Below are 15,910 nucleotides of genomic sequence, written 5' to 3'. Positions count from 1 at the left end.
CCATCAACAGAAATAGTTTTTGGCACAGATGACTAAAAGAGATTTATTTTCAGTTGTGAACACAACAATGCAAATAACATGTATGTGTGAAACATTGAGTAATAAACAGAAGGAACAACTGCTTGAATAGAAGAGAGCTTATCCCTGTTGATATAAATACAAACACATCATTCAAACTATTTACAGACAGTGGAGGCATCAATGCTTTCTAAACAAATATGTGCATTCTTATTCAAAAAGATGCATTTTAACAAATTAGATCAATGAATTCAGTAAATACAGGTTCATAAATTAGGATAAAAGATATGATTTCAGTGAATAATGATGCCAGTTTCTTTTTAGCCACAGAAGGTGTTACTCCATCACAGAGGGAAGGAAAAAAATGTATTTCTATGGAGAAATACTGCCATCTATAAATCTTTTTAGGAATTTTCTTCTCTTCTACAAAAAAAAAAACCTTACAAAGTTGAGTAAAAAATATGGAAGCCTGTAGACTATTCACAATCATGTACAGACATAAAAATGACAGCTGTCTCCTCCTTCCATACAGAACTTCATCGGTACAAGGGTTTTTGGAGTGCATAAAACTAGAAAGGAGGCATTTTAAATAACAAACCACATTTAACCACAAACAATATTGCCACAATACCTCTAAGTCTGCCCAGAAGAAATTAAGACTTGATACTAGTTACAAGATAGAGTAATGGTGACAGAGCACATACGAATAGATTGTTGGGCAACAAATAAATTACAAATAGATTATATACAAATAAGGGACAAGTTAGGGACAGATAAGTAGTCTATACAGATCATTGGCCAGTATTGTTAGGTAACTTCATGTTGGTAGACACTGGTAGGCATTTTGAGGCAGTCATTCATGTGTGGGTGCACTTTGGTGCTCTGCCACGGTGTCAATAAGCTGGTGCAGGACCGTGGTGGTAGCACTGGGCTTGATCCGCAGTCCTGTCTTCCCACAGAAGGTGCTCTGGAAGTCCTGGGAGACCAAGGGTGACAGATGGACATGAGCTTTGTTGTGTCAGCTGAAGCTACTAACTGTACTAATTTTCTACATGCTGAATGCATTTTTATTGTTATTATTAGGTCCGAGTAATCGGGTCTACGCAAGGCCCTATTGTTTTTGTAAGGATTATTATTCTTTTTTTTTAAGGCCCGAAATAACCGGCTGGCTTAAGGTCCTATTGTTTTTGTAAGGATTATTATTAGGCCCGAAAGAATCGGCCGGGCTTGTACAGCCCTATTGTTTTTGTAAGGATTATTATTATTATTATTATTATTATTGTTATTCCACTTTTTTTGCTTTCCTGTTTTTGAGGTGGTTAACATGGTCGAAAAACTCTTGAAATTTCCCACACATGTCAGGTGGCACCTAACGCTAGTTAGGGTACAAAGAGCTTGACCCGAGGCGGGGCCCAGGGACTCGCTTAGCCCCTTAGGGTGACTGATCCTGTGGTTGGCAAATATTTTGAGGTGGTTAACATAATCGAAAAAAAGTCTTGAAATTTGGCACACACATCAGGTGTCACACAAAGCAGCTAGGTAAAAAGCTTTGCCCTCGGTATGGCCCAGAGACTCGCTAGCCCCACGCCTCCTTAGATGACTGATCCCGTGGTGGGCATATACTTTCAGCTACACACACCAAATTTGGTAGGTGTCTGTATCTCCCCAAGATGAATGACTTTCGTATGTACAATGCATTAGCCACGCCCAACAGGAAGTGAGGTATTTGGGATTTTGTGCAGACTAATATGTGATGAAATATGTGATGAATCATGATGCCAAAAGAGGTTCTTCCCATGGGTGAAAACGCATGAAATTTGGCACACACATCAAGTGATACAGTGAATAGACAGGGATAAAAGCTTGGCACCGCTGCTGCCAGGAACTCCATAAGCCGTTTTATGTCAGTGTGACTTGTGGTTGGCATATAGTTTTAGATACACACACCAAATTTGGTGGGTGTATGTAACTCCCAAAAACAAACAACTTTTGTATTAACGTGCCATTAGCCACGCCCACAGGAAGTGAGGTAATTGAGATTTTGTGCGTTGTGGACATGATCAATTTTAACGCATTCTCCCAGACGGTTGTTCGATTCATGTCAAAGTTGGTATACATGACGTAGATGTTCCTGATGATAAATTGAAGCTTTTTTTGATATGTTGTAATTTTGACTAAATGGCTTTTAAATTATTAATTTTAATACCCTTCCACATAAACAATAAATGTGTCATAATTCACCATGCATGGCTTGAAATGTTTTAAATTTCACAGGTCATGGAAGACCATGTTAATGATAATATTCACATGCCCATAATGCATGTTTGGCATAGCGCCACCAACTGACAACAGAAAGAATGACAATTATACTGATGTCACATGATCAATTTGAACATACTCCTCCTAGACGGTTTGTCAGATTCATGTGAAATTTGGCAAATATGATGCCAAGATGTTGCTGATGTTAAATTATATGGGATTTTGATATGTTGTAATATGTCATGATTTTAATATCTCACAACATAAACAGGAAATGTGTCATAAAGTCACAGTGCATTGAATGAATGGTCTGAAACTTCTCAGGTTAATAGATATTATGATTATGATGATATTCAGACACCCAATGGGCCTGTCTGGCATAGCGCCACCCCTGGCCAAGTAGGAAATGTGCCAGAAATGGACAATGCCTTAAGTGACTGATCTGAAACTTTATAAAATATTGGATATCATTATTGTGATGATATTCACACATATAATTCATATGCCTAGCATAGCGCCACCATCTGGCCAAACAGGAAATATGCCAGAAATGCTCTATGCTTTGAATGAAAGGTCTGAAACTTCTCAGGTTAATAGATATTATAATTATGATGATATTCAGAGACCCTATGGGCCTGCCTATCATAGCGCCACCACCTGGCCAAGCAGGAAATGTGCCAGAAATGGACAATGCCTTAAGCTATTGATCTGAAATTTTACAAACATTTGGGATATCATTATTGTGATGATATTCACATGTGTAATTTCCATGCCTACTGTAACATAGCGCCACCATCTGGCCAACCAAAAAGTGTATCAGAAATGTTCTTTGCTTAAAATGAATGGTCTGCAATTTCTCAGGTTAACATATATTATGATTATGATGACACCCAATGGGCCTGCCTTGCATTGCGCCCCCACCTGGCCAAGCAAGTACATGTGGCAGAAAATAAAATTCAAAAACAAATAGTACACACATCAAATATGTACATTTTCATTAAATGCACCAATGCCGGTGCTTTGTTGGATTCCGACATGTCACGGGTTGCGGTCCGCAGGTGCTCGGGCCCGCCATTGCCGCTTGCGGCTATATTTATTATTATTATTGTTATTCCACTTTTTTGCTTTCCTGTTTTTGAGGTGGTTAACATGGTCGCAAACTCTTGAAATTTGGCACACACACGCCAGGTGTCACGATCGCAGTTAGGTAATAAGAGCTTGACCCCGGGCGTGGCCCAGGGACTCGCTAGCGCCCCCCCTTAGGTGACTGATCCCGTGGTTGGCAAATATTTTGAGGTGGTTAACATAATCGAAAACGCATGAAATTTAGCACACACATCAAGTGGTACAGTGAATAGACAGGGATAAAAGCCACACCAAATTTGGTGGGTGTATGTAACTCCCAAAAACAAACAACTTTTGTATTAACATGCCATTAGCCACGCCCACAGGAAGTGAGGTAATTGAGATTTTGTGCTAGGACATGATCAATTTTAACGCATCTCCTAGACGGTTGATCCGATTCATGTCAAAGTTGGTATACATGATGCCAAGATGTTCCTGATTATAAATTGTGAAGTTTTTTTTTATATGTTGTAATTTGACGAAATGGCGAAATTATTCATTTTAATACCCTTCCACATAAACAATAAATGAGTCATAATTCACCATGCATGGCTTGAAATGTTTTACATTTCACAGGTCATTGAATACCATGTTAATGATAATATTCACATGCCCATAATGCATGTTTGGCATAGCGCCACCAACTGGCAACAGAAAGAATGACAATTACACTGATGTCCGATGATCAATTTTAACATACTGCTCCTAGACGGTTTGTCAGATTCATGTGAAATTTGCCGAACATTATGCCAAGATGTTGCTGATGTTAAATTGAGAAGGGATTTTTGATATATTGAAATATGTTATGGTTTCAATATCTCACCACATACACAGGAAATGTGTCATAAAGTCACAGTGCATTGAATGAATGGTCTGAATTTTCAGGTTAATAGATATTATGATTATGATGACATCCATTCCAGACACCCAATGGGCCTGTCTGGCATAGCGCCACCACCTGGCCAAGCAGAAAATGTGCCAGAAATGGACAATGCCTTAAGTGATTGATCTGAAACTTTATAAAATATTGGATATCATTATTGTGATGATATTCACATGCATAATTCACAGGCCTAGCATAGCGCCACCATCTGGCCAAGCCGGAAATGTGCCAGAAATGCTCTATGCATTGAATGAATGGTCTGAATCTTCTCAGGTTAATAGATATTATGATTATGATGATATCCAGACACCCAATGGGCCTGCCTGGCATAGCGCCACCACCTGGTCAAGCAGGAAATGTGCCAGAAATGCTCTATGCATTGAATGAATGGTCTGAATCTTCTCAGGTTAATAGATATTATGATTATGATGATATCCAGACACCCAATGGGCCTGCCTGGCATAGCGCCACCACCTGGTCAAGCAGGAAATGTGCCAGAAATGGACAATGCCTTAAGTGATTGATCTGAAAGTTTACACAAATTTTGGATATCATTATTGTGATGATATTTACATGTCTTATTTCCATGTCTAACATAGCGCCACCATCTGGCCAACCAAAAAGTGTATCAGAAATGTTCTTTGCTTAAAATTAATGGTCTAAAATTTCTCAGGTTAATATATATTATGATTATGATGACACCCAATGGGCCTGCCTTGCATTGTTTCCACCTGGCCAAGCAAGTACATGTGGCAGAAAATAAAATTCAAAAAACAAATACCACACACATCAAATATGTATTATTTCACAAATGCACCACGCCGGTGCTTTTGTTGGATTCCGACATGTCACGGGTTGCGGTCCGCGGAGGTGCTCGGGCCGCCATTGCCGCTATGCTATATTTTTATTATTATTATTATTTTCCTGATGATAACAGTAAGTTTTTGATATGTTGTAATTTGGACTAAATGGCTAAATTATTAATTTTAATACCCTTCCACATAAACAATAAATGTGTCATAATTCACCATGCATGGCTTGAAATGTTTTAAATTTCACAGGTCATGGAAGACCATGTTAATGATAATATTCACATGCCCATAATAATGCATGTTTGGCATAGCCACCAACTGACAAAACAGAAAGAATGACAATTATAATTGATGTCACATGATCAATTTGAACATACCCTCCTAGACGGGTTTGTCAGATTCATGTGAAATTTGGCAAATATGATGCCAAGATGTTGCTGATGTTAAATTGGCGAAGGGATTTTGATATGTTGTAATATGTCATGATTTTAATATCTCACAAAACATAAACAGGAAATGTGTCATAAAGTCACAGTGCATTGAATGAATGGTCTGAAACTTCTCAGGTTAATAGATATTATGATTATGATGATATTCAGACACCCAATGGGCCTGTTCGGCATAGCCACCCCTGGCCAAGTAGGAAATGTGCCAGAAATGGACAATGCCTTAAGTGACTGATCTGAAACTTTATAAAATATTGATATCATTATTGTGATGATATTCACACATATAATTATATGCCTAGCATACGCCACCATCTGGCCAAACAGGAAATATGCCAGAAATGCTCTATGCTTTGAATGAAAGGTCTGAAACTTCAGGTTAATAGATATTATAATTATGATGATATTCAGAGACCCTATGGGCCTGCCTATCATAGCCACCACCTGGCCAAGCAGGAAATGTGCCAGAAATGGACAATGCCTTAAGCTATTGATCTGAAATTTTACAAACATTTGGGGATATCATTATTGTGATGATATTCACATGTGTAATTTCCATGCCTACTGTAACATAGCCACCATCTGGCCAACCAAAAAGTGTATCAGAAATGTTCTTTGCTTAAAATGAATGGTCTGCAATTTCTCAGGTTAACATATATTATGATTATGATGACACCTAATGGGCCTGCCTTTGCATTGCGCTCACCTGGCCAAGCAAGTACATGTGGCAGAAAATAAAATTCAAAACAAATAGTACACACATCAAATATGTACATTTTCATTAAAATGCACCACGCCGGTGCTTTGTTGATTCGACATAAACACGGGTTGCAACCGCAGGTGCTCGGGACCGCATTGCCGCTATGGCTATATTTATTATTATTATTGTTATTCCACTTTTTGCTTTCCTGTTTTTGAGGTGGTTAACATGGTCGCGAACTCTTGAAATTTGGCACACACGCCAGGTGTCACGATCGCAGTTAGGTACAAGAGCTTGACCCCGGCGGGCCCAGGGACTTCTCGCTTAGCCTTTTAGGTGACTGATCCCGTGGTTGGCAAATATTTTGAGGTGGTTAACATAATCGAAAACGATGAAATTTAGCACACACATCAAGTGGTACAGTGAATAGACAGGGATAAAAAGCCACACCAAATTTGGTGGGTGTATGTAACTCCCAAAAACAAACAACTTTTGTATTAACATGCCATTAGCCACGCCCACAGGAAGTGAGGTAATTGAGATTTTGTGCGTTGTGGACATGATCAATTTTAACGTACTCCTCCTAGACGGTTGATCCGATTCATGTCAAAGTTGGTATACATGATGCCAAGATGTTCCTGATTATAAATTGTGAAGTTTTTTTTTATATGTTGTAATTTGATCTAAATGGCTTAAATTATTCATTTTAATACCCTTCCACATAAACAATAAATGAGTCATAATTCACCATGCATGGCTTGAAATGTTTTACATTTCACAGGTCATTGAATACCATGTTAATGATAATATTCACATGCCCATAATGCATGTTTGGCATAGCGCCACCAACTGGCAACAGAAAGAATGACAATTACACTGATGTCCGATGATCAATTTTAACATACTGCTCCTAGACGGTTTGTCAGATTCATGTGAAATTTGCCGAACATTATGCCAAGATGTTGCTGATGTTAAATTGAGAAGGGATTTTTGATATATTGAAATATGTTATGGTTTCAATATCTCACCACATACACAGGAAATGTGTCATAAAGTCACAGTGCATTGAATGAATGGTCTGAATTTTCTCAGGTTAATAGATATTATGATTATGATGACATCCATTCCAGACACCCAATGGGCCTGTCTGGCATAGCGCCACCACCTGGCCAAGCAGAAAATGTGCCAGAAATGGACAATGCCTTAAGTGATTGATCTGAAACTTTATAAAATATTGGATATCATTATTGTGATGATATTCACATGCATAATTCACAGGCCTAGCATAGCGCCACCATCTGGCCAAGCCGGAAATGTGCCAGAAATGCTCTATGCATTGAATGAATGGTCTGAATCTTCTCAGGTTAATAGATATTATGATTATGATGATATCCAGACACCCAATGGGCCTGCCTGGCATAGCGCCACCACCTGGTCAAGCAGGAAATGTGCCAGAAATGCTCTATGCATTGAATGAATGGTCTGAATCTTCTCAGGTTAATAGATATTATGATTATGATGATATCCAGACACCCAATGGGCCTGCCTGGCATAGCGCCACCACCTGGTCAAGCAGGAAATGTGCCAGAAATGGACAATGCCTTAAGTGATTGATCTGAAAGTTTACACAAATTTTGGATATCATTATTGTGATGATATTTACATGTCTTATTTCCATGTCTAACATAGCGCCACCATCTGGCCAACCAAAAAGTGTATCAGAAATGTTCTTTGCTTAAAATTAATGGTCTAAAATTTCTCAGGTTAATATATATTATGATTATGATGACACCCAATGGGCCTGCCTTGCATTGCGCCCCCACCTGGCCAAGCAAGTACATGTGGCAGAAAATAAAATTCAAAAACAAATACCACACACATCAAATATGTACATTTCACAAATGCACCACGTCGGTGCTTTGTTGGATTCCGACATGTCACGGGTTGCGGTCCGCAGGTGCTCGGGCCCGCCATTGCCGCTTGCGGCTATATTTTTTATTATTATTATTATTATTATTATTATTATTATTATTATTAAGAATTGAAACACTTGCCTTAAGTGAAATTAGAACTACTGTCAGAAAGTAGTTGTAGAAAGTTTTATATTTAAGATACTCTGGGGCCGTATCACAGAAACTTACTATCTAAAGTCTTAGGTTAAGACAGGAAGAGTAAGGTATTTTTCTTCTTGATTTCGTATTACAGAAGCAAATCCTAACTAACTTTAGGAATCCGATCTTATCTTAGGTTAGGATGTCCTAAATACTCAATACTCAAAAAATCTACTCCTAACTTTTATGCCTATTACCTGGCAACCATTAACACAACTTTTCACCAGAGCCATACGCATTTCTCCAAAAAGAAGTGTGCTAAGTAGCAGATAAAGGTTAGCTTCTACACTCTTAAAACGAATGTGTTAAAAATCAACACATTTCTTGCGTAATGGTGATTTCAACAAATGTGTTAAATCTCAGCAATTTTCTGAGGAAAACTGCACAGAAGTTCTAGCCTACACAAAAATGTATTAAATGCAACGGCCAATCAAATCATCAGATGAGCCAGATTGCTGTATCCAGATGCGTGAGAAGAACCTGCTGCCTCCTCCTCAGTTTGATTTCTTTACGGTAAGTGAAGCTGACATTAAGGTAACAACGTTTATAATTTACTACCTGACCATTTACACTGCTGTGTCGTAAATGAACACGAATATATTAGGTTTAGACCTACTATGTTTTTGGCGTACTGGTGTAACATACTGAGAACATAGTGTTAATCGTTCAATGACTGCACGCTAACGTTAGCAAACTAAAGGATGTTAACGTAGATATAGCTAGCTTCTATCCTACAAAAACGTTGAGTTTCACCAGGCGATAATAGGGCTGTTATAATACAACATTAAGGTTGCTCATTTACGAAAGTAAGCCAATGACACTAATTGATAAACCTATTCAATTTAATGAACACGTTTGTTAGTTTGCTTTCGCATGCCTTGGATGCTAACTAATTTTACCTCAGTCAGTAATGACGATGTACTTGTGTCACACTGCTAGCGACATTTTGTTGCCTTGACATTAGTCGGCTTTACTGACTTTAGTTCGCATTAGTTCGGTAAGATAGGTAAGTTAATGTAATGAAGTTTGGCCAAGTTAGGATGTGTAGGCGATTTTTCACAATACATTGTCTTATGAATACATTTGTCTTTTGTAGGTGTATTTTTTACAACTTGTTGGCGGCGCCATATCGGGACTTACACAACCAAGGTATGATGTATTTGCAAAGTGCATTGCCTTATGCTTAAATTCGATTTTGTTAGTATGTAGGTTAAATGTATTTTTTCACGTTGCCTTGGATGCTTAAGTTGCCTCAGTCAGCAATGTTATACTAGTCATGCTGATGACTTGCATTACTTTGCCAAAAAAGCCAAAGTAACTTGGCTTGTTAGTTCAATAATCCATAAATTAACTGTTTTGAAGTTTGGCCCAGTTAGGACCAGTTAGGGTAACGTCACTTCTGTTGATGTTCAAACCAAGGGGGTAGGCACTATGGGCAGCTACCGTGAGATGAGGTACGAAAAGAGCCATATATGTCAATGTATTAATGCAAACAGGAAGTTGATAGGGTAGTAAGCACAAACCCAAAATTAACTTGTGCATAGAGTGTATTAATTATGTTTCAATGTTTAATGTGTCTTAATTGTTGCTAAAATTTGGAGGAAAATTGAATGTAAAGCTCTGAAAGGGGTGACGGGAACATTAGAGAAGCTTAAATAATCTTATTAGGCTGTCTGGTTTATGTGATTTTTTCTCTGTAGAATCAAAGTGCTTTAGAGGTCTCAAGATGCTCACCTGCCCCTGTGAAATGCAGCGTGAAGTCCACTCTGTCTTACATCTTGGAAATACAGCCAGTAAGTTAACTTTAATGAGTCAACTTTAACTTTAATCAGTCAACTTCTAAAGATTTGTCCTTCTGTTACATGGGATAGGCATGGGGCGGTGGTGGCGTAGTTGCTAAGGAGCTGGACTAGCATGCCGTAGCCTGAAAAGTTGTAGGTTTAATATCTGACTTTCACCGCTGTGCCCTTGAGCAAGGCACATAACCCCGAGTTGCTCTGGGAACAATGGCCTGCGTAAAGTAAGTAAGTAAATGTGTGTTTTGTCTGCCCTTTGTATTTTTCAGACTGGAACAAGCATCAGTAATCTGCAAAATCCTGAAGCCCAGACTGGAGAAAACCAACCCTGCCTTGTCAGCTTAGGACATCCCAGCACATCACCCCAATATGTCATCTTACCTAGAAGTGATCGCGTTGCAATTCCACTTCTGGATGAGGGCCTAACGTGCAGTCTGGACAAACTGTTTGAACTGTATTGGGTATGCAACCTGGCCTATCCTGTGCAACTTGCCTCAGTCTTTGGGTTCATGCAGCATGTTTATGGCCTGCCGATAACCTCTGGTGGGAAGAGGTCCAGAATCATGAAGCTTGCTGCAAAGCTCCAAGTACTGTGAGTGAAGTTGCCATGTACATTTGTCCAAATGTGAGACAGATCTGGACAATTTTGACTGTACCACTGTGGACAATGTGGACATGTCTGTGTGTGAAAATGTACTCCTCATCAAACACTACACTGACTGACGTTCAAAAAAGTATAACTTGCACCAAAGAGTTGCTTGTCAAAACACTGGACTGCTTAAAAGAAGAAAAAAAATATATTTCTGTGCTTAATATGTACTCCAATTTGTGAAAGTAAAGAGGTGCTCATGTTTCTCAGACTACTAACCGTTAAATATTTTGAAGAGCACCTCCACAGGTAATAGAGAAGAAAGACAAAATTTGAGAGATTTTGCAGACATTTTACTAATTTATTTATTAACTTATTTATTTAATAGTGATTCTGAAATCCACATAAATGAGATAAAACATTTTCATTGTATGATTAGTACCATTACTAATAAAAAATGATGGTACTGTATCTGGTTTGTTTGTGATTTGTTTTCAATGGTAGTAATTATAGTAATAATTACAGTATTGTAGTAGTACATTTAGTAATTCAAGTTGACACACACATGTGTTGATTTTTTGTAAGAATAACGCAAAAGTGTGTTATAAAAAATTACACAAAAGCTGTGTAACACAATGTGACACTAGTGATGTGTTAGAAATAACGCAAAATGTGTTGTCCCTATCTGGACACAGAGATGTGTTAAAAAACAACATCTTAAAACGTATTCGTTTTAAGAGTGTACCACCAAGTTCGCAAACATATAGCCTTGGAGGCTATAACATTATTATGTGGTGGAGATGAGAGATAAGACAGCTTAATGGCTATCCGAGCGTTTCTTTAACATTTTGGGAGGTTAGGGTGCTTCTGTAATACATGTTTCTTATCTAAAGTTAGGATAGGAAATGGACTTAGGAATGGTCCTTTTGTAATGTTTTTTTTTTTCTTAAATCAGATCCTAAATGCACCAAGTCACCACAGTTACCAAACAGTTAAGATAGGATTTTCAAGTCTTTTTCAGACTTCCTTGGACAACACAAGTTTTTAAAAAATATGAGTTACTCGAAGGAGCAAATCTTTTTCCAAATCCTACAGAGTAATTCTTAACTGAGCAGTTTGTGATGTTAACTGTGCGGGTATGCTATACCTGTTTAAGTGAATCACCATAGATCTCTCTGATGTATTTGAGGAATGCAGTGGTCCACTGTAGGGTGGTGGCCTTGTCCGTCTCGGAGGAGCAAAATGGCACCAGCAGATTGAGCTCATCACAGCAGACACGGATCCGTCTCCTATGGATCAGAGAAAAGATATGTTTTACTGAAAAAAACACAAGGCAGGTACAGGGATGGAAATTAAATATTTTTTCTACCTGCCACTGTGGCTGGTGGATTCCAAAATCTACCAGCCACTCAACTTTTTTACCAACCACTAGAGAAACGGCATGAAAATGGCTACCCAAAATGATCACGGTAATCGGCATTATTGCAATACGACTAAAATGTACTGAGTTTTGCCCTAAACCTACCAGCTGTCCTCCAAGCACAGTAGCAACAAAACTAAAGGTCAACAGAACCACATTCATATGCTATAGTGTCTTGTCATAAAAGTGGTGTGGCTCCTTTAAGACTCTGTTTGTGTGAGTTCTGGAGCATCCTATAATCCAACTCTCCAACTTGATCTAACTATAGTGTACATCATCTGATTTAAATATTTACAGGTATCAACGCTATAATTAACTCATTGAGTGCCAAAAACGTAATATTACATTTTTAGCTTTTTTAAAAAAAAACGAAACTAGACACTCTAACACACCTTATATGTGATTTTGGGAACTCTGTGATGAATGGAAATGAAATATATGACGATCGAAAACTCATGAAAACGCACAATCTTGACATTTTATCTGGACATTTTATCATTACTCGGTTGCCGCTTTGGGTCGAATCAGTGACGCATGCACGTCAGCTCAAAACCAGGCCATTTTCGTGGGTCTATCACTAGGTGGCAGTCTCGCCAGGTCACTTCCCGGAAACTTTACAGGCAACACTTCATATTTCACGAAAGACGTTATATCTCCATTTCTAGAAAAAATACAGCGATTTTGATGAAAACTAGCCGCTGTTTAGCTTGGGATTTCTCAGGAACAGAGGCTACATGATCCCTACAGACACTTTCTTATTTTTTACCGTCAATAAGTATGAAAATTAGACCGGATCTGACTATGTAGTATGCTAGCTCTACCCGCCACAGTGGCTGGTTAATTTCCATCCCTGGGCAGGTATGAAGCTTGGAAATAAATGTTTTACTAATGTTTCTGTGAAGTGTTCCACATGTATGTATAAGACAATGTATCTTTTCAGCACTAAGTGTATGTTTAAAACGGTATTCCCATCCATGACTTGTGCCCCGTTACCTGCGGTCCCTCTCCTTGCTGTTATGACGCTCCCTGCGCTGAGTGCTCTCCATGGGGGGACCTGTCCTCCTTCCAGGCTTGCCTGGAGCCACAACCCTGGGGTCTGTACCATGCTGGATGATACCTGGGCCATGGGCACGGGAACCACGAGTCCTCGCCCGCTTCAGAGTGTAGGGCTTACCCACTGTGCCATCTGAATTGACATTTAATGCATAAGAATGCAAAATGATGGCAAACATGACAATAGGACATTTTAAGAAGACAGCTAACAATCAAATGTTGCTATCAAAGAAAAGACCACAGCTATGTAGAGACGTACTTTCAGGCTTGACAGGAAGTTGGGCCTCTGAGGCGTCCGTACGGACAAAGCATGGGGCCTTTGCTGTGGCATCAGTTCCTCTTTCATGTCGATAGCTGAAGGTGAAGTTCTTGGGGATGATTAGCTCTGAGTGCTTATTACCCTCATGCATGTGTGGGAGGCCTCCAAGACCCTGTTGAGTGAGCAAACTTTATCAATTATAGTTTTATTTTTTTTATACGTTTAACAACCCCAACCCCTTATTTTTTACCTGACCACGGATGTTTCCCACCGCATTGAAAAAATTCCCTCCATATGGGTAGGGAGACTCAATGGTGGGATTCCGGTCTGATTTAATCCACTTGTCTGCCTGTGAGTGCATGGCTATTCCAGTGGCTTCAGTAGAATGCTGCAGCATTGTCAAAAGCCTTGAAAGACACAATGTCAAATAATAAGAAAACTTGTAACTAAAGATTAATTCTGATATTCAATCAATCAACTTACGTGTTCAGAGCTGCTGAGTCCTGCTGTCTGGAAACATCAGATGGACTGCAATTGAACCTCTTCTCCAGGCGGACTCGCGCAGGTGGATTAGGTCTGGACTCCAACACTGGGGCACTTCTGTGATCACACTTCTCAACATGGTCTCTGGATGCCTCCATAGCACATCTTACTTTAGCTAGCACAGAGCCTGGGACTTCACCACAGCTGGTTGGTGTCCTCTCTCCAGTGTTGACATCATCAGCAGGATCACTGACCAAAACCATTTTGATCTCTTGGATGTCCATTCCTCCTTCTTGAGATATTCCTGAGATGGTATATCGTACATCAGAAGATGATGGCTGTGTGTTTGCCTGAGATATTACTGCTGGGCTGGATGATGGAGAGTTGGCTGTGTAATCAGTCTCACTGTGATGATGACTGGAAGCCCTGCCCTCACTATAAATGGCTGAATTCGTCCTGATCTCACCAGATGCCTCCTGCTCAGCTGCTTGTGCTTCTATGTGAGACTGAATGATGTGCTGAAGGTGTGTATACTCCACTTCTGTCATTTCCAAGAGGCTGAATTCAGAGCTCAAAACCTGGCCTTGCTCATTGGAAACACATCCATTTTGGCTGACAATGACACTGACAGGGTCAGAGTACTGGCCACTAGGTGATACATGAAGTGCTTTGCAAGCCACAGATGTGGTCATTCTGCAAGGGGGGCAATAGAAACACGTAAATCAATTTGAGAAAGACAAGATATGTCCGTCATAACCATTGATCAAAGCTAGCCTGTAAAAAAATGAACAATGCTTTAACGTTACAATACTTCGATTGGTCAACTAGTTAACGTTGCAGGTCTAAAGTTAAGTACACTAATTTAGTATTATTGAGATCCTGACCTGACAGTTCCCATTTCTGACATTAATTTAGCTAACTGTAATCTAACGTTAACGTTAGGCTGCTATCAACGACTTTAGTAGCAACTGGTCTGGGGGATTTGATCTTGAGGGATCTGTGAATCTTGACATTGACTTACGTGAAATTAACATTAGCTAATCATTAGAGATGAAATGTCAACATTAGCCAGCTAACAGTACATTAATGCTATCCCTGATATAAAATTAACGTCAAAGTTAAATAACTTACTTGGACAGTAGTATCTAAGGTTAACCAAAGCTTGACGTTATCTTAGCTGGTTAACATTACTGTTAGCAGATAGCAGCTACTTCAGTTAACGTCAACTTAGATATTAAGTGAATGTTAGCACTACCCAATCTAAGTCGCCAATCCTCTCAAGTCTGTTTTTGACAGACTTTTCATTTTTCGATAGCCCTAATTGATCTTTGTTCTATGACCCTTGCTACCTGAGCAAGTTAAACATTAATGTTATCTCTTCAAATTCATTTTCCCGCTCCACAAAGAGCCTCGCGCAAAAGCTAACCTCAGTGGAAAACCAGCAGCTGAGGTCGAGTCAACACGAGCATCAAGTTGGAATTTTGTCACCAGATTTATGAGAATTCTTCCTTATTGAATAACATTAAATACATCAACCAATCTATACGTACATGCATTGTAACGTTAATTTAACTAACTTACACAAAAACAGCCGTATAAACACCAGGACAACCAGAATTTACATACAACTGTACTAACGGTTAGCAAGCTAGCTATTATTAGCAAATGGTAACGCTATGACGACCAGCAGCAACACATTTTGCAAATCCCCTCAGTTAAATTTAGCAAAGATGGGTCTGTTTGTAAACAGAAATTAAAATGACACTTGATAACCAATCGTTGATGCCTACATGAAAGCCTTACCTGGCAGACACTTTTGGTCGGAATAAATAAATCAGGGTGATTAAATTCACGAACAGCAAAAAAAATCAAGGTGTTTGTCAGTATTATACCATCTGATGAAAATAACCCAACTGTCACTTCTTGCTGAGGCGAAAGGAGTAACTTTATTGAGGT

General features: G+C 39.1%; 1 protein-coding gene and 1 long non-coding RNA gene across 3 annotated transcripts; one reads left to right on the top strand and one right to left on the bottom strand.

The window, feature by feature from the left end:
* Positions 1–38: 38 nt before the first annotated feature.
* On the bottom strand, positions 39–15,906 carry LOC125293109 (transcription factor-like 5 protein). 2 transcript variants are annotated; one of them, XM_048240785.1, is made up of 7 exons: positions 15,758–15,906; positions 13,955–14,647; positions 13,722–13,878; positions 13,472–13,643; positions 13,153–13,345; positions 11,887–12,028; positions 39–994 (listed from the first exon to the last, which is right to left on the bottom strand). In XM_048240785.1, exons 2-7 carry the CDS (start codon positions 14,644–14,646, stop codon positions 872–874), a joined length of 1,479 nt encoding a protein of 492 aa, XP_048096742.1. In that variant the 5' UTR covers position 14,647; positions 15,758–15,906; the 3' UTR covers positions 39–871. The 2 variants fall into 2 exon arrangements, with proteins under 2 accessions (XP_048096742.1, XP_048096744.1); XM_048240787.1 differs by lacking the exon at positions 15,758–15,906 and adding an exon at positions 15,086–15,343.
* LOC125293112 lies at positions 8,402–11,120 on the top strand. Its single transcript, XR_007193327.1, has 4 exons — positions 8,402–8,867; positions 9,451–9,503; positions 10,055–10,147; positions 10,420–11,120. It is a non-coding gene; the product is annotated as an uncharacterized LOC125293112 (long non-coding RNA).
* Positions 15,907–15,910: the final 4 nt, after the last annotated feature.

Source organism: Alosa alosa, chromosome 4 (assembly GCF_017589495.1).
Source record: "Alosa alosa isolate M-15738 ecotype Scorff River chromosome 4, AALO_Geno_1.1, whole genome shotgun sequence".
NCBI lineage: Eukaryota > Metazoa > Chordata > Actinopteri > Clupeiformes > Clupeidae > Alosa > Alosa alosa.
Note: the sequence above shows the minus strand (reverse complement) of the source record. Positions and strands in the feature narration are given on the sequence as shown.